This window comes from Toxotes jaculatrix, chromosome 10, assembly GCF_017976425.1.
Source record: "Toxotes jaculatrix isolate fToxJac2 chromosome 10, fToxJac2.pri, whole genome shotgun sequence".
Taxonomy (NCBI): domain Eukaryota; kingdom Metazoa; phylum Chordata; class Actinopteri; family Toxotidae; genus Toxotes; species Toxotes jaculatrix.
Window position 1 is genome coordinate 25261187 of NC_054403.1, and position 18671 is coordinate 25279857.

The 18671-nt window shown below is 41.1% G+C and overlaps 1 protein-coding gene across 1 annotated transcript in view; it reads left to right on the forward strand.

The window, feature by feature from the left end:
• LOC121188259 (protocadherin Fat 4) overlaps window positions 1–18671 on the forward strand; it is a 97064-nt gene that overhangs the window by 49244 nt on the left and 29149 nt on the right. Inside the window, exons 2-6 of the mRNA XM_041047909.1 lie at window positions 1081–1212; window positions 6281–6542; window positions 7325–7675; window positions 9340–10262; window positions 11962–12136. Coding sequence (XP_040903843.1) covers window positions 1081–1212; window positions 6281–6542; window positions 7325–7675; window positions 9340–10262; window positions 11962–12136 — 1843 coding nt within the window. The remainder of the gene's footprint in view (window positions 1–1080; window positions 1213–6280; window positions 6543–7324; window positions 7676–9339; window positions 10263–11961; window positions 12137–18671) is intronic.

The window sequence follows — 18671 nt, forward strand, 5'->3', positions numbered from 1 at the left end:
TGGTCTACAATAATGTGTGTTTATTCTGGCTTCTAAGACATGAAAGTGAAATTCCCTGAGCTGCAGTTAGTTTGCTCTACTGTTACACTCACTGTAGGTCTCTATGGAAAAGAGCCTTAAGTCAATTTGTAAGTGGTACAGTTTCCATAAGCTCCTGTGACAGTGGGGTATATGAGGTCTACCATAGACCCACAGTGCAGTTCTCCAGATATGTTAGTTAGTATGGAGTGCTACTAACACTGCCTCTATTGTTGCAACCACTACTAAAGTACAACTACTAACATCACAACAAACAAATGCTCTTGTTTTTTCTCTCTTCTTTAGTATTTGAATTAATGAGCTTGTTTAGGAGATCAGTCTTTATTTAAATTAGTTTAAAAGTAGCTTAACCACATTAAATTGCATGAATTTCATTAGTCAGTTACCATTATTGTAACTTGGTTCAGCTTCCTTTGGTTTCTCTAGTATGATGATATTCAGTTACTGCTTTATATGTTTAGCGAGCCTAAACAGTAATGTGTTGGAGCATCAATTTTTCATTTACAGGAAACGGGAAATTGTGGCTAAATTAGCCAGTCCCTCTAACTAGCTGGTTGTATCTATGCCATATTGCAATCAGTTTGTATTTTCTTACTTCTGTTATGTGCTGTTTTTCTCAAAACCTGCACATTTCAGTCACATGAGACTTTTTATGCAGTGAAACAGATTCTGGTCTAAAGTCAGTTTTGACCAAAACATGCAGTTGCTGTGTTAGGGCAGACTTGTTGACTTGGTAGACTTATTCTACTATTAGATCTAAATAAATGACCTTTGGATGAAACGATAATTCGGTCTCTTCTGTCTTTTGACCTGAGTCTTTCAACTCAATATACTACACTTCATCATCTCACAGTTTTTCCTCTCAAGCCTCTCTGGAGTCAGAGAATGATAACTTTCCACTTATTGTGCAGCTTCTCCATCTTCTGAAATTCAAGAGGATGGACACTTTTTTTTTTCTTTGCAGCGATCAAGAAACGGCTATAGCAGGCTGAGTTTGGCAGAGCTTTAACGGAAACTGTGGTGTTTATTCTTCCTCTGCAGGTGGAGATCACACTGCAGGATGTCAACGACAACCCGCCTGTTTTCCCTAATGATATTCTCGATGTGACCATTGAGGAGAACGTTGGAGATGGCTTCAAGATAATGCAGCTAACAGCCACGGATGCAGACGAGGTAATAGCTCCCCAAGTTTCTATCCTGTCTGACAAGTGTTTTTGTACTTTTCTGTGCCCGTTTTCCACTCCACTGCTTTCAGAATAGATATCCTGGGAGTGATTTGAATTAAAAATATGCTCTAAATTTTTGTTTCTACACTGTGGAAACCACTAAAGATTCAAAAGGGTTTTTGAGGCTAATGCAGCTGTCAGTATTGAAATGGAGCTAAGTCGACATTTAGTGTCTTTTTGTTGGACCATTTTCATGCCAAAAAATTGCAGATGTTCAGGGCAGAAGAACCATGGTAGGAAACTTTGCCTGTCCCTGTAGTATTTATTATGAAGCGGAGGGTGGTCCCACTTACGTTATGACTTTGAGAAACTAAATAAATATATGTTTTTACAACACTTAACCTAATTAAATCTGTCAGGCGCTGTAACTGTAATTGTAACAGGCACTAGAACAACAAAACGTAATAAAGTCAGAAATAACAAAACAAAAGAGTAAAAACATCAGTTAAGGAAAATGAGGGATTACAGTTGTCTTGATTTTATTTTATTTTTAAGTTTCTTGCTGGGAGCAGGTGGTGGTGGTGGCACTCGTGGTAATGGTTGCTTACCAAGAGTACATTTTACTCTGGTAGGCACACACACACAGACACACACATACACAGAATGAATTTCCCTTTTCTGTCTCGTGTGTTGACGTTATCTGAGACGCAGTGAGGCCACTGGTGTCAAAGAGCCTGAAGGAGAGTGGCCAGCAATTGATTTTTCGGCCTGCCGCTCTGATAGTCCCTGCACGGTTCCCATAGTTCACATTACATCACCAGCATCACTCTCAATTAGTTAAAAGCTTCATCTTCAGCTGCTTTAGGCAGGATATGGACATTAAATCCTGCAGTGAGCAAAACGCAGACCCTGCCGGCATCTCCGGCAGGTCTGCGGTCCCTCACCCATGCCAAAGGACACAGTTGAAATGAATGGAAAAAGTCAGGCCATGGAGGGGAGAGAGATTAGAAAGAAGGAATATGGTCTCAAATTTAATGTTAACTTATGAGGCCACACGTTTTTTATTGCACAGCTGTTGCCTAACCACCTTCTCTTTGCTCCGAATGTGAGAAAAGTCGTACAAAGACACACTTCTGGTCATTTTTCTTTTATCGAAATAGTATATTGACTGTAAATCTCTGACCTGGAAACAGGTCAGTCTTTTCAGTCAGGGGATTTTAAGAACACTACTTGATTATTTTCTTTTTTTAGCACCATAATATTCACAGCTTTGATCTTGAAAGGTTTAGCATATGGTATCGAAATCAAACTGTGCAGTTGTTCACTTTTTCCTCACATCTGAAGTTAGGAGTTGTGTCAGCCTGAGCTGTGGCCGAGAAGATAAAAAATCTGACTTTTAGTCATGTGTAGAAAATGAAGCTTCATTTTTGCTCGCACATATTTGCACGTATACGTTTTGGAAAACTATAGAACTATCTTGCAAAGGAAGCCACATTCTGCTTTCAGTCAGGGAATCAAAAGAAAAAGAAAACATAGGGACACTTAAAGAGAATGTGGAGGAGTCTTTTTAGGAATTGCAGATTCTAGAGATGTTTACTCCAAACTTCAGCGCTGCCATGAATAGGTCGCTAAATAGAAGCCTGTACTTCATTCCAGCTCTTACTCGGAGCCAGATATGGGTCCAGCCAAGCCTTTGCCCACATCCTTGCGCAGGAAACTTAACTTGCGCTGACACTAAGCGTACGGAACGCATTGGAGCTCTTGTTGAGAAAGCCACATGTGTGAGCCAGTGCAGAGTAGCCAAGAGTGCAAGCTGTTGGCCAGCTGACGGGCTGAATTCAGACATCATAATGATCCTATCCAATTTAACAGTGCTACATGTGGGATTCATGTGTGAGGGTATTAAAATGCTGTTTCTACGCATCCGTTTTTTGCTACGCCCATTTCCACCCCAAAAAGAAGGAAAGGTTTGCTTGAAGGTTGAAAGAAAATCAATATAAAACTTTGGTCTTTCGTTTAATGTAGGCTAGGCCTCTCTGAAAATGTTTCTCACCTCATTTGAAAGAAATATGCTGCCTTTTGTGCTTTTGGAAAGACTGAACGTTTTATTAGGATTCTGACCTCATGTGGAAAATATGTCACAGGTAAAAACCTTTTTTAATGAAGAAATGTGCAACAATGGGTGTTTTAGGAGAGGTCTTTGAAAGGAAGCGTAGCCTCAAAATGAATGGTAATGTTTTCCAGAGGCCTACAAACCCACTGCAGGTATATTTCTAACCACTTTTTGCATTTGTGAAACAGATTTACACACCAGCAGTGCAGCCGGTTGGCCCATCTCTCACTTTCTAAGTCTTTATCTTAAAGCTCTCGGTGACAACACATTTCTCGTGTTTCAGGAGTCTGTGTTATGATTGGCTTGCTTGCTCTGTGCTGTTGCATACAGGAAGCTTACTATCCCCGCCGGCGCTGTCTGCTTCACACCTCTTACTTCTCATAGGAACTGCGTGCTCCCAAAAACCACTCATCTGCTAAATGAGTTTCCTTCTGCTTCAGTCGGGTACACTTTGCTCCCTGGAAGGCTGCTGTTTAATTGGTCAGCCCTGTTCTTTTTCTTCCCCAACAACCCACCGTGTCTTTTGAGAGCTGTAAAATTGTCAAACTCTTGAGTGAAGGTCAAGAGGGTGACTGGTGTTGGTGTGTGTGTTGTTGGGTGTGTAAGATCTTAATTACTTATGTTAGTTCAGTAAAGAGAGAGAGAGAGACGGGACCGGTCAGAGAAATTAGTACATTAAAATGTAGTAGTAAAATGGAGTGTAGGTATTCTTATTTGAGTAAATCCTTAGCCGTTTTCATATGTGTGTTGGACTGTGAACCCCCTGCTCGGCCTCTCCCACCTTCATTGCTCTGCCTTTGAACCCTATCAGAAAATTAATTGGCAAACCGCGGGTGTTGGGTTCCGGACTGCAGCCCAGGTGGCTGATGGGATTGCCAGATCTGGAGCCTCTGATTGATGACAGCAGGGTCCTTAGATGAGCAGAGCCTCACTCCGTCCTCCTCGTCTCCATTTTTTTTTTTTAATGGGCCTGGATCTCATGTCGGGTCTCTGGTAATGCAATGAGAGTCAAGGTCAAGAAGACAGGTTTTATCCCTCGTAAAAACAGGCCACGGGAAAGAGATAGGAGCAAGTCATGAACTTGGCCTTACAATATTGACTCCATCTAAAGTGTTGGGCAATGGCTGCCATGTTCAGGTACCTGGTAGGGGCATTAGCACTTCTGCGCAAAGTTTAGCTTTATGCTAATGTGATAAAAAAAAAAAGCTCTTATTTTGCCACAGTAAAAAAAATGCAGCAGAGAACTGCCAAATTGTCTAGGAGAGGTTGAAACATATGACACATGTGCTGAGCAAACCTGACAGCTACAGATTAAGCTAATATTACCCTTCAGCGTTCCTGCATGCATTCAGTTTATTTAAGATACGGATCGTCATGTGAGCATCATTGTCCACTGTGGCAGTAAATGTGTCGATATGCAGATACAGCAGCAGCTTAATGCGACTCCCCTCTCTGTATAAGCCTTTCCATTGTCCAGGCAGGATCAAAAAGCATCACACAAACATCAGGCATAGCTGAAAGAGTCTCTTTTAGCTTAGCTCTTAACCAGCTGTAACCAGAGCTCTCTCTTCATCTCAGTGAATAGCAGTAGCTTTTTGATGTTGCTTTTTCTTTTTGGCAGAAGACACAAAGTGAGACAGTTGTCTGATCGCTTATTGTCCCCAGCACAAATATAAATGTCAAGCTCTGTCGTCGGACTCATTCAGTTGTCTTATCACATTGAGTCCCCCTCTCCTATTCCAAAGCCTCATGCTATAGCTATCACATGCGTCATGGCGCTTGTACGTGTCCAAGGTAACTGGGGATCTATTAGGTGCATTTATAGAGGAACACAATAGCCCCCAAAAGTTCAAAGACGAAAAGTGGGTCTCACTAGAACATCACCATTCACCTTCTGTTTGTCTTTGTCTTTTTCTCTCTCTAGTGTGATCAGTTTTTTTGTGAGGCTTTTAAATAAGCCTCACAAATTACACATCACATATGTAATATGTGATTTAAGCTGTGTAGAAGATGTTACTCTCCTTTGCACCAAGTGAGTTTTGTCTCCTTGAGTCCTAAAAGTCATAATTTTCTCAAATCAAGCAAAGCAATCTACCAATTTAGTGACATAAACTTAACCTCTTTCCAATGTAAATCAAATTTTTTTCAAGGATCTTGTAGAATGATGCACCATTTTTTGTCAGTTGTGAAATTTGCCTGATCCTGTCCTCATTCAAGATACTGACACATTTCTTTCAGTTTGGAACTTAATTAACAACTTGATTTTTATTTGTACTGACAGATTTTACCACTTCTTTCAAGATTTGCTTAATAATGGATATAAATAACTTGACTGAAGTTTCCAGCAGTGTCTTGTTTGCATGTTTGTGCAGGATGTAAAGTTTGTATTTTCTATTCAAAGAAATTCATAAAGTTGTGAGTTTGTCTCATGTTATGATCCCTTTACATCCACTTTCCCCTTCTTCTTCTCCTGTTGGTATCTCCATCTTGATTTGTAATCTATTGCGTGGTCTTTTTGAAACCACAAGCCCTTCGTTTGTGGAGCGCCTCTGTGAAGAAGTCACAGTGAAGCGTTTCATTCATGCTAGACCAGTAGGTAGTTTGATCTGGAGACATGGCACGCCAACGTGTGGTAAACAATCTGATTTCCTGCCAGATAGAGCTGCTTTGATGCTTGTAATCATGATGCTTTTCCTCTCTGTGGCCTGAGAACATACATTTGAACCAAAGTTCAGCAAGACACAGCAAACCTACTTCTCCCTTTTTTAGCTGAGAATCTGAGTTGGAAAAATGTTCTAGAAAACAAGCTAGAAAATTATGAGCTCAGCCAGTTTGAAAAAATTTACTTGTTCAAGTACACAACATATTTGCAAAGTCAAGCAAAAAAAAAAAACCAACAAAAACTTTCATATCATCAACCATAACTTATGATAGCCTATTTAATTTTCTGTCTTCACCTCAGGGTCCAAATGCTCTGGTGACGTACACCATCATCAGTGGGGCAGACGACAGTTTCCGGATTGACCCGGAATCTGGTGATCTGATTGCCACCAAGAAACTGGATCGGGAGCGCCGTTCAAAATATTCCCTTCTGGTGCGTGCGGATGATGGAAAACAGTCATCTGACATGAGGCTGAACATCACCGTCAAGGACGTCAACGACCACACACCCAAGTTCTCCCGTTCAACGTACTCGTTTGATATCCCTGAAGACATGGCGCCAGGTAAGGTCTCAGCGTCTCTCAATGAAGCCTTCAATTGCAATTGTGGAACACTAAAATGCACAGATTGTAGATGTGCAGTAAAAGATTGTAGACTCAGACAGGCAATGTTTTGTCTTCTGCAAAAGCCCTTAGACCACACATCTCTGTTAAGGTCATCAAGAGCCTCAAATTATTAGGAGAAGTTTCTTTGTAGTAGTTCATATGAATATACTTTTTCTTTTTGCATTAAAAGAAATTTATGTGACAGTTGTAGCTTTTCCAAAACCTCTGTATCTTCCTTAAGGGGGAAATTAATAGTTTAATAGGTCAAAGGGACAGTAACTGATATTTGATTTATATGGAAATCTATCAGCAGCCAGCAGGATTTACAACAATACTGACAGCCGTCTGGCCCTTCTCCTTCATCCCTCTCACTGCTTCAATTACAAGAAAGAGACAAATATGAGACAAAACGTTTGATGATCATAAAATAAATTGAAGAATTTCCAGTGAAGATGTCATTGAAATATGATCATGCATAAAAGCACTTTATCATTAGCTGTTTATTCTGTAATAGCAATGTCTTCATCCCTAAAACACCTTTGGTTCCAAAACAGCACAGGCTAAGTAAGATTTAACAAAATAAAAATGTTATTTCAGCAATTGGCAGAGTGATCACTGAGTCAGTGGTATTAATAAAGAACCCTAATAACCCCCTGCAGATATTTTAAAGTCGTTTTGTTCTATAGGGTAGTAAAATCTAACTTCTCGCCTCTGTGTTACAACTTGTCTGACTCTCGCAGGCTCCATCGTGGCGGCAATCCTGGCCAGCGACTCTGACTCAGGAGTGAACGGAGAGGTCACCTACTCGCTGGAGGAAGACGACGAAGACGAGACGTTCCTGCTGAACCCTGTGACGGGGGTTTTCAATGTGACGCGTCCTCTGGACTATGAGACTCAGCAGTACTATATTCTGACAGCGAAGGCCCAGGATGGCGGGGGGCAGGCCAGCACAGTGAGAGTGTATTTCAACGTGCTTGATGTGAATGACAACCCGCCCATCTTTAACACCACCGTGTATAGCACGTCTGTCTCTGAAAGTCTACCACCAGGATCCAGTATTATCACTGTCGGTGCCAGTGATGCCGATGATGGTACGTGCTTATGGGAAATTATATGGAGAACTCGACTTCTTTTTCTTCTTTTATTTAAATCGTTTATTATTACTATCATATATATTTTAAATTGTGAGGTTTGTTGACGCTTTAACAATCATTAAATATGTATTATTATGTTATTCATCAGACAAAATCAGAAACAAAACCACGCAATGCTGGCACTGATTTGACTATATTTAAGGCAACGCTCTCTGGACATATTTTTAAATGTAAACTATATTTAGCAGCATTTTGCAGAGCTGCCAAATCAAGATAAGTTGCATTAGGGCAAGAAAAATACGTCATGTTTTAAATTGTAGTTAAATTCCAGTTAAATCCTCCCAGAGATGTAATATATATATATAGAAAGCGTTTCTTTGAGAATGTTTTAAGCACTAATGTACTTTCAAAGTATATAAATCAAGCGTGAGTTAGCCTTAGCAGATTAATTTAATGTAGGCCTGTCATTTTGTTATGACAGTCGGTTACACAGCAGTTCTCAAACCTACATTTTATTTTTCATTTTTATTTTGTGTCACGCATGAATGATTTGATGAAATACAGCATCTTCAGTGTATGATTAAGTGGCTTGAGTTATTCCTGCGTTTCAGGTGGTGGGTTTCGTGTTTGTGAAGTGCCGTGTGGTATTTGAACAGTCACCGCTACTCTCCTCTGCTGTAATTACCGCTTCACCCAGGCCTAATGTGGTTATAGTGACCTACATTCCTGGGAAATATGCTGCTTAGTTCTCAACCAGAGTCTGGCTTCTTCCTCCACTGTCCACATAATCTGACCGCGTCATCCTCTCATATATGGCTGCCGCTTTCCACTGTCAAAATAAAACACTGCCATTGTTAGCACTTCCTAAGCCCTGACCCTCAACCTCCAGACTTTGTCTCTAGACTGCGTAGCCTAAACTCGGGTGGAAGTAGCACTCAAGCTTTTGATAAGGGATTACTTGTGTACTGTAAATACACGCCGGAGTGTGGGAAGGTGCCGGCGTTTTCCACATGAATACCCCGTTGAGTTGAATTACAGACGCTCAATTTAAGCTCATTTTAACCCCCAGTTCCAGTTGAGTGCTGTGGATTAGGCCAGATTTCAAGGTTAGATATTTTACTGCATCCATCCACTCGTTCACACTGTAGTTATGTCATTTAAATAAATGTTTTCAATTGTGAGGGATTTTCCAAAGCGGCGCAACGGCACTATCAGTTTAGGAAGTGGTTTGCAGTGGTGTTTCTGTGTTGATAGTAATCTGTCATGCTACATGAATGGATCATCCACTCGGTGGACAAGAGACGCAGCCAGAGCTCCAGCTGTTGAACACGCACAATTTGTGGAAATGGATGTTGATAACGCATAGAGGTTCCTAATTCAGACACATACCACAAATTTAACAATCACAACTAGAACAATGGATTCGAGTCAAGACTATCAACGTTCGACCTCCATTATACTGTAAAACCCCAGATAAACTACGGATATCTGTTTGGGTTTTTTTTAAATGCAAGGTCATACTAAATAGTTCCTTGCACATTAATTTCTTTTTGGCACTTGTGGAGTTATCCAATAAAAGGTCACCATAATTTAAATATAACTTAAGATTGTACAGTTATCATTATTATTGTCTTCTGATTCCCTCTTTGCATGTTTTCCAGGCCCAAATGCCCAGCTCCTCTACAAAATTGCTTCTGGCGATCCCCAGAGTCACTTTGTCATCACCAAGGAAGGAGTCCTCCAAAGCAAGAAGGCCTTGGATAGAGAAACACAATCGTTCTACAACCTGGTGATCACAGTCAACGACCTGGCTCCACCTCCCATGACCCGCTTCACCAGCACCGCTCAGGTGTCGATAATTCTTCTGGACGTCAACGACTGCCCGCCAACCTTCACCTCCCAGAAGATGACCTACATCCAGGAGAACACTCCTGTGGACACGGTGGTATTTACTGCCCAGGCCACCGATGCTGACAGTGGCCCCAACAGCTATGTTGAGTACTCTCTCAGAGGACCTTATGGTAACAAGTTCAGTATCGGCACAGTTGATGGAGACGTCAGGTTGGTTGGGGAACTCGACCGGGAAGAACATTCCAACTACACCCTCACAGTTGTGGCAACAGATAAAGGGGAGCCCCCTCTATCTTCAACCATGGATGTGACCATGATGGTTCTGGACGTTAACGACAATACGCCAAGTTTCTCACAAAATATCTATGACATTGAGATTGAGGAGAACACCTTGACTGGGACTGATGTTATCCAGGTGTTCGCCAGCGATGCAGATGAGGGTACCAACGGCCAGATCCGATTTTCAATCTCAGGAGGCAACACAAACTCAGATTTCAGGATAGATTCAGTCACTGGGGTGATTTCAGTGGCCAAGCAGCTGGACCGTGAAGCACGTTCTTCCTATTCACTAGTGGTCCAAGCTGCAGACCGCGGCAGCAGCCCCAGGGTGGACCGTGCCACAGTCAACATCGTGTTGCTGGACGTCAATGACTGCTCACCTGTGTTTGAGCTCTCTCCTTACACTGTCAATGTTCAAGAGAACCTGGAGAGCCTTCCAAAGAACATTCTGCAGGTCAGTATATTTGTTTTTTCTTTTGTGAAAACATTCATTGAAATTTAAGCCGTTAGGATGTCGTTAACATTCACAGACAGGACCTCCTGAGTGAAGAGAAGGCAGTGTTTTGAATGACAGTCCTAAGACCATAAACAGGTTAATGCCTTAACCAAATTTGTTGTACTACTAACTTAATAAGTGCAGGTATGTGAGCGGTATCAGCCCACTGCACCACTTAGCACGGTGGTCTTATTTTGCTAAATGTCATGACAAATACCTGACTGAAATGATAAAGAAATGATATATGACTGTAATTTGCTCTGCACAATTAGGGCTTTATAGGATTTCACCGAAATATGAAACTCGACTAAATTGCATGACGAGGCAATTAACATTCTAACCACTCTGATGACTAAATGAGCCATATACAGTTTAAAAAATGGAAGGGAAAGACTGATTTCCAGTGACGGACCAACCCCATTTTCTTTTGCCTGTGCACCTTTGGAGGAAATGAGGGCACAGTTATGTGGTGGGAAACGGTCCAGATGTGGTGGGTTTTGCCACACAAGATCTCACATCTGTACACTAACCTGGCTATGCCTGTCTGCGGCATGCAGAGCAGGAAGGGCTGGGGAACCCGAAATGTATTTGGGCACAAATGTGGGTGGTTTAGTAGTTGTGTTTGTGCTGCTGCTTAGTAGTAATAGTTAAAGTGCAGCAGTATGAGGGGAAAAAGAGTCAGACTGGCCAATAGATTCACACTCTGAATACTGAATGAATGTCTTTCCTTAACCTCCAGAGCAGCCTAAAGGGTAGAAGATGCATTTGTGACTTTCTGGTTTTCTTTCTTGTGGCTTCCCTGGGAAAGTCTGATTAGACAAAGTGAATAAGTAATGATCTTCCTTCCCTCAACAATTACCTTCATGGTGCCGCTGAGCACCGTGATGGTAATTAACCCTCAGCTGCTCCAGTGGAAAGACTAAGTGAAGGTGGTGGTTACACTGGTTTTCTCCCAGCCAGGTTTAAGTTTGTGTGGAGCTGTGAACTTGAGCAATATATTCTTTGCAAGAATTCTCAACCAAAAAAAAAACATCCTGACATTAAATAAAAACAGTAATCCAGCTATTGTCAGCTAATCCATTTGGTCAGTACACTGAAATGTCAAGTAAAGTTTATTGATGAAGCCCAAAAACACAGGTTTGTCTCTAGTGATGAAAAGTAACTTTAGACATTGATCCAAGATCTGTGCTCAAACACAGATTCAAAATACTTTACTGAAAGTAAGAACATTAAAGTGGCCATTCTGTATTAGCATATATCATTAAAGATTTGTTAACAAATAAAGCATTTAAGTACTGTCAGTAAAATGGACTTGTAAGTAGTCACTTAAAGTTCTCACTAGGGAAAATGGATTCTGTCAGTGTCACATTACTATTTATTATACTACAGAATTATAATGACTGATTTAAGGATGTATTTGGCTTTTTACTTGGTTTAATTTACTGTTTAGCAATGCATTGCATTTTATATGGTCCTTTTAGGTTTTTTGAAATCTTTTAAAATCTAAATATTTAAAATAAATTTAGTCGAGTAAAAAGTACATTTGCCTCCTTGTTGTAATTGAGTAGATGTAAAAACTCTGTTCTTCTGTTTATTTGAAACAAATGTTTGATTCTCAAAATCTCCATAAAGGCTCATTTCTGTTGTTTCTTTTCAGGTTGTTGCCAGAGATGATGACCAAGGTGCCAACAGTCAGCTAAGCTACATGCTAAGTGGCGGAAATGATGAGGGTGCATTCAGCCTGTCGTCCAACGGTCAGCTGAGCCTGACCCAGACTCTGGACCGCGAGGCTCAGGGGAAATACATCCTGCTGATCACAGCCACCGACTCAGGTACGACCACAGTGGAAGTTTGGAGCTGTAAGGGCAGGTGGTAACATCTTGAAATGTTTGACGGTTTTTAAGTTAAAGATGATTTTATGTGAGCTTTGCAGTTTTATGTTTCAGTTTACAGTTTTCCAAAATCACTTGTTTATGTCTGAACTCATAACACATTCAACTTGTTCAACTTATCATCCATGATCTGGTGTATCTGATGAGGACTCAGCACTATGTCATGTGTCCTTACACGGCCATTGTTGAATTTTAACAAAGCTAGAGAAATATTTTGTAATCATCATGCAAAACCAAGCTGAAAAAGAATATTTTTCTAAACTTACTGCAATGTCAACAAACAGCATTTTGATTTCATAGTGTGCCCAGTGCTCTTTTTGTGTGGCACAATAACCTAAACATTCAGGAGTTTTTAGCTTGCAAAATAGTGGGTGTTTTTTGACCTATTCCCCAGAAGTCCTTTCAGCGGGTTCGATTGAATAGCATCCTCTGTTTATTTGGATACAGCGGTAGAGCTTGTTATAGCCAGATAAAAGGTTAACTTGTTATTGCATAGAGGCCAGTTAATGTGCAGTTAAAGGAGTACATGCGTATCCCCGTTGCAGCCAAATCACATGGTATCCCAGTTAAGTATATGTTTCCCCGAGCTGCTCTGGCACAGCCGTCATGGTCTGAGGGTGGTTCTGTTTCATTCCTGGACTGACCATGTGACCGTTCATAACGCTGTGTATTTTTGACTCTGCACAAGCTTTGGTGAGAATTGGGACAATGTTGCATGGAGTATCTTGTTTTTTGAAAAATGCTAGATACTTCTACATAAACAGAAGAGTTTTTTGCATGTTACATTCTTTTCCTAGTGTCTGAGTAGTTTTCATTTTTGTGGGAGATATGGTTTCGTTTTGAGAAGCATTTCCATAAGAGTGTATGAAGCAAAAACTGTGCAACAGCATCAAATTTTCAGATGAGTCACAAAAATGTGTGTGTTAAGGTTTCCTTGTTTCACATACTGTTTAGAGGTCTGTGCCACATGGACAAAGTTGCCCAACAAGCGAACATACTAATTACGATTCGATCCCTTTTTCTACGCTTCACAAGGAGTCCATATTTAGAGCCCTGACAACAATTCCAAAATATTTTGACAGGACATTTCAGTACAATGTTGGTGAGAGGCAGAAAGAGGGATTTGGGGTAGAATATCAAAATATAAAAAACCCCATAATCATAGTACAGGCCAAATTACCCAGCAGCATTTTCTCACATTTTTGAGGCCTCGGCTGAGACAGTGGGGGGAAATGGTTCTCCCAGGCGCTATCTGGCAGGAAATGTTGAAGGTGGATGGTGCAGACATGTCTCCAAGTCTGCTGTCTACCATGACCCATTTTCAACCGCAGACATTCATCTTAACATGTTAAACTCTGCCTTTATCTTCCCATACTGCTGTATTTGACTAGTTCTATTCCAAAACACCATGTAACAGAGAGGGAAAAAAAGGCTCAAGAGGATTTATCATCCAGAGTCTTTAGTCTGTAACAGTATTATTCTTCCAGCCAAGGACTTAAGCTATCAAAAAATATGTTGTGTTGTATTGTTTTGTTTGGTGTTTATGTAAAAGCCGAGGCGGAGTTAAGGAGCAGGCGCTGTGCTACAAACACTTCATCATGACCGCTTAGATAAATTTGTGCTTTAACACAAGTGCTACAATACTTTTGATCAGACAGATGTTGAACAGTTTTTAACCTATTTCATAAATGAATAATAGACTGACTTCCACATTTTGGGACAAGGTGGTGTGACTGTGTATTGTGCTTTAGTGGGACATTCTCAGTATTTTCAGTGAAGGTAAACTTTATTAATTGTGGCCTGAGCAGAGCTTCAGGACCCACTCTGTGGTGCTGACTGAAATCTGCCATGAAATGGATGGAAACAAAGGAGCTCACGAGGTGCTGGTTCTCATAATGGGTTCTGGCTTGGGTGAACGACAGAATTTGGCAAACTTCTTCCATTATTTGAAAATCTCAGCACGGCCCCCACCCCACCCCCCAACAAAATGGGGCATCCATACAAGTTGCATAAAGGTGTTTTACAAGGCGTCTTGTGGAGAAGAAACATGAAGATCAGACCTTGAATATTTCTGTTTTTTTCTCTTTCTCTTCTTTGTTTATGGAAAGTTGTTTGCAGTCTTTCTGAGTTAACTAGTTGTGCAGATAGAGGAAGATATCTGGGGTCTGTATGGTCCCTGGCGGATCTTACTTTTCAGCCAACATCTGGATCAGCTGCAGGCAAATCAGATTTTTAAGCCACTGCTTAGCAACATACAAGTTATGCCTGCTTGGAAGAATGTAAAACAAAGAGATCTCCAACAGAGTCACACAGTAAAATTCTTTTGCCAAGCAGTGTTGCTGGAATGGCTTCTGTGTTTGTAGGAAACATAGTTTTATACAGATTGCAGCTGGTCAGTTGTGTGTTCTTGCAGCTGACTAGTCTTTTAAAAAAAATGTTAGCATTCTTTATGTTTTCTAAACAAGTCTCCTCTCTTCAGTCAACTTTACATTATATGAAGACACTGGGTCAACCTTTTTCTGTTTCAACTTTATTCTGAAGGAGTAAATAATGGAGCCCTTTTTTATACTGGTGTCTTCATGAGGTCCATCTGTCAAAAAACAAAGGATTTTTAGATGTAAGGTCAAAACTTATGTGCAAAAAGAAAGAAAGATTCTTCAGGTCAACAAGTAGATCAGTTAGATCAGTTAAAATTGTTAAATTTTATCATTTTGATATGGATATTAATCCAATTATCTGATGTAATTTGGATTTTAAGGATTCTTATTCCTTTATTTTTTGTTTCAAGTTGTGGATAATAGTAAAGGCTCTCACTCTAACTTCCCTCAGCGCACAATATTTTTTGTGTGTGTCTTTACACGTTTCTTTTTGTGTATGTTTGAAGTTTTGTTTGTGTATTGTGTGCATGCCTCCGAGTTTGTGCAAGTCTGCGTGTGGTGGTGAGAGCGTCCTCGGGCGCATTGACATGCACCGCTTTTGGTCACATTTATTAAAGAGAAGGCACAGTAAATCCCATGGCCCATGTCTATTATAGCGGATGCGGTCGCATAGAAATCCCATGTCTTTCACATCCCTCCAGCACATCACTCTATAGTTCCACACTGTTTGTATATGGTCTGTTGGCTGGTGGATAAGGGGAAGTATTGGAGGGGGGGCTAAACGACCGCTTAGCAGATAAAGAATTTTAATGACCATCCCTATTTAAAAGCAGGATCTTTTATTCTCTTTAATGGCTCCCATGAATCTGGTGTGCAAACCCTCCAGTCTTGTTGAGTTTTAGTTTTAGTTGAATAATGACCTGCCAATCTCCAGTCTGTCATCTGGTTTTGAACAAGCACAACAAGAAAAATTTAACCTGAACATAGTTCATATCTATCCATCTGTGTCATATTAACCAAATAGAAATGTAGACCAAATGAAGCCCTGTATGAACACTGATAACACGGTGTTACGATATGGCCGTGCATTGCTAGATCACTGTCCAATGCTTGCCACAATAAATCTTTTAATGGGGTCCATTTCAGAAGGTTTCAGCCAGTCTGCAGTCTAGTGGCAACACAAGACTTAGCCAAATAAAATATCAGGTTCCTCAAATGAACTTTAACAGAGCAGTAACATTCTGGATCAGCTCTTAAAAAACTTTGCAGTAACAATGTGGTCTTGCAGAGTTTTTTCCTATCGCCTGTTTTCTCTTTTCCACTCCCTGGTACACCCTTTAACAATTGCTGGATCTGAATGTTTGTGTAAATAGCTTTGGTAAGTAATGGGGGGTTTTAAAAAGGTGGTGTGGGTTGGATGATTAGTGCTTCAGCCTGGCAAGATCCATGTTTTAATGATGTTTATTCACTCTGTTTCTCTTAGGACCCTGGTTAGCACATCATGTTCTCACAAAGCTAATTTTATCATAACTAGTTGTAGCTGTTCCTAACTTTCTATGCATCATGTAATGTGTGTGAGTAAGAATGCGTGCCTCTTAAACACTTTTCCAAAGTCATATTTCAGATTTATATGACCCATGTATGAACATTATAGAGTTGTATTATGAGCAAGTTATACAGCCAGTGTATGTTTTCCACCTCTCACACTGGTTTTGATCTGTTGGTGTTGCTCTGTAACCATGAAATAGAAAACAGTCAGTGAACGGTCAACAGATGCATTGCTAAATAGGGATTTCCAAATATTCAACAATACAGCAAATAAAAACACTGTTGTAATAAAAACACAAAAGGCAGCTCACTTCATTAAATTTCACCACAGGCTCTAAACTATGAGAAAAAAAAAGCAGCACTTTTTGTCTGTTGATATGCTTTCCCTGCCTGCCTGCAAACCGCCAAGCCCTGTCCGTAACATATGGGGAAAAAATTATGCAAAAGCATTCAGATGTAGCACTCCATAAATAACTCGCAAGCTGTATAACATTTTAGGTTTAATTTGACGAATGCCTTTGAGATTGCTGTATTATTAGAAATATTCTTCCCCCCTTACACCGGGTACCAGCTTTGTGTGTTCTACTGAGATATCCCTTTCACTCTGTTGCTTGTTAACTGTGAGAAAACCTCTGTTTACTCTGTTATGTTTGGCAAACTGTGCAGTGGGACAGCTTGCACCCTCCACTCATCTCCGCCGAGGCCATTCACGGGTTCTGGACAGGGTCGCATTAAAAGAAGCTTTGTCGCAAAGCAACAGGTTCTCAGAGGCAGAAAAATGTCAATTTTGTCTCGATGGCGGCCAATTCCCCCCCCACCCCCCGAGTAATGATGTTTTATTTACGCCGTCCCTTAAGAGCTCAATCTAGCTGCAGTCCATAAACCGTAATTAACCGTTTAGCCTTAAGCCTCAGGCTACAGATGGGCTGTCTCATAAATTTACACATTCATCCGTCTTCCCTAAGTCAACCTGTCCTGGACTTCCTGGTTTAATAAACCCAGTTGTTTGGACATCCCAGCTTTATCCTTCCTGTGTGCAGCTCAACTCAATTCTGTTTTTGATAAAACATCAGTCAATCATATATTGAAGGAAGAGATTATCTCTTGTGCCAGCGGAGACACTCAAACCTGCTTCTTAGCGCAGCTTAGACTGAGCAACTCAGGGCAACTCACAGCCTTTCCCAGGAGGTGGGTGCTGCTGTTTCCCTCAAATCAGCCCCCCGCGAGGCTCTCACAGCAGTGTGTGCCCTCATAGCAGCTGCAGCGGTCAGAAAACAGATAGCTTAATCGTCATTAACACATGTATTTGTACCCCCTCCGGTTCAGAAAGTATGGCCACAGCACCTTCTTGGAGGTTAATGTGATTTGTCCAGTGGTAATGTACACTAATAAGGTGCTTAGACCCTGCCATATGTTTATGCTAGACAATGCTTTCTGGGTTGAGAGGCTTACTGAGAAAACTGTCTGTGGATCTTTGGGATGGAAGAGGAGGCAGCAGATGGTCAGCTGGTCTAGTTTAGTCCCAGGGTCCTGAAAGCTTGTTATTTTGGAGGCAGATTCTTTGGGGTTATTCCAGGTTCTCCCGTTTTCTCCAAACGTGATCCACAGCGAAACAAACTGCTCAGATCTGAGCCCAGATGCAGCAGTGAAATATTAGCAGACAGAATTGAATGTCATTCCCTCCACCCGTTTAACAGCCACTTTAAGTTCTTTGGGATTATTGTGAAATATCAAACACAGGACTCTGTTTTGGTTGTCTCTGTCCCAACTGTGTCATTCCCAGATCTGAAGGGAATGTGCTGTGTTTAATTAAATGGTAATGGTGTTTCTAGATTCAATTAAAGCAGGGAGGAATCCTCATGTGGCTCAAGTGCTTTGGGCTCCTGACGCTTTGAGTTGCTTTGTGTGAAACGAGCTGCACTGACGCCAGCGTCTCTCTACTTTATCCCACAGTGTAGTGGCTGCTCACAGGATAAAAGCAGTTATCTGAATACCATCAGTCTGATGTCTTCCCATGGAGAAAAACATCAGTCTTGGAGACTGGGTTATCACCGGGACTTAGCTTGGACTTATATCTTTATGGTATCCATACCACTTCAGAGCTCAGTGACTCCGGCACAGCTCTCTGGGGTAAAACCACCTCATGGAAACATGGTACCACAAGGTCCAATATTTTCTTTACTGATTGAGGGAGCAGGCTTCTCTGGACCCAAACCCCATTTCCTTGAGTGCAATAATAACCAAGATGAATTTGGATCAAATATACACACACACACACACACACTGGCCTGGACTGTAAGTGATGAGTGGCATTTTCTTCCAAAGGAGGTTTTTTTAGCCACAGTAGAATTGCTGTTGTAAGAAAACACAGTTTAACTTGAGATTTGATCGATGATGTTGATAACTTCTCGGCGTGAGGTAAATACCGATGACGTGAGGCCGTAATCACCAAGAGAGTAGTGTCAGGTCGTGGTGGTTTGCTTTCCTAAGTGACCTGAGATTAACCCCTGAAATAAGCTTATGTTCATGGTGCAAACTTCAGACAGAGG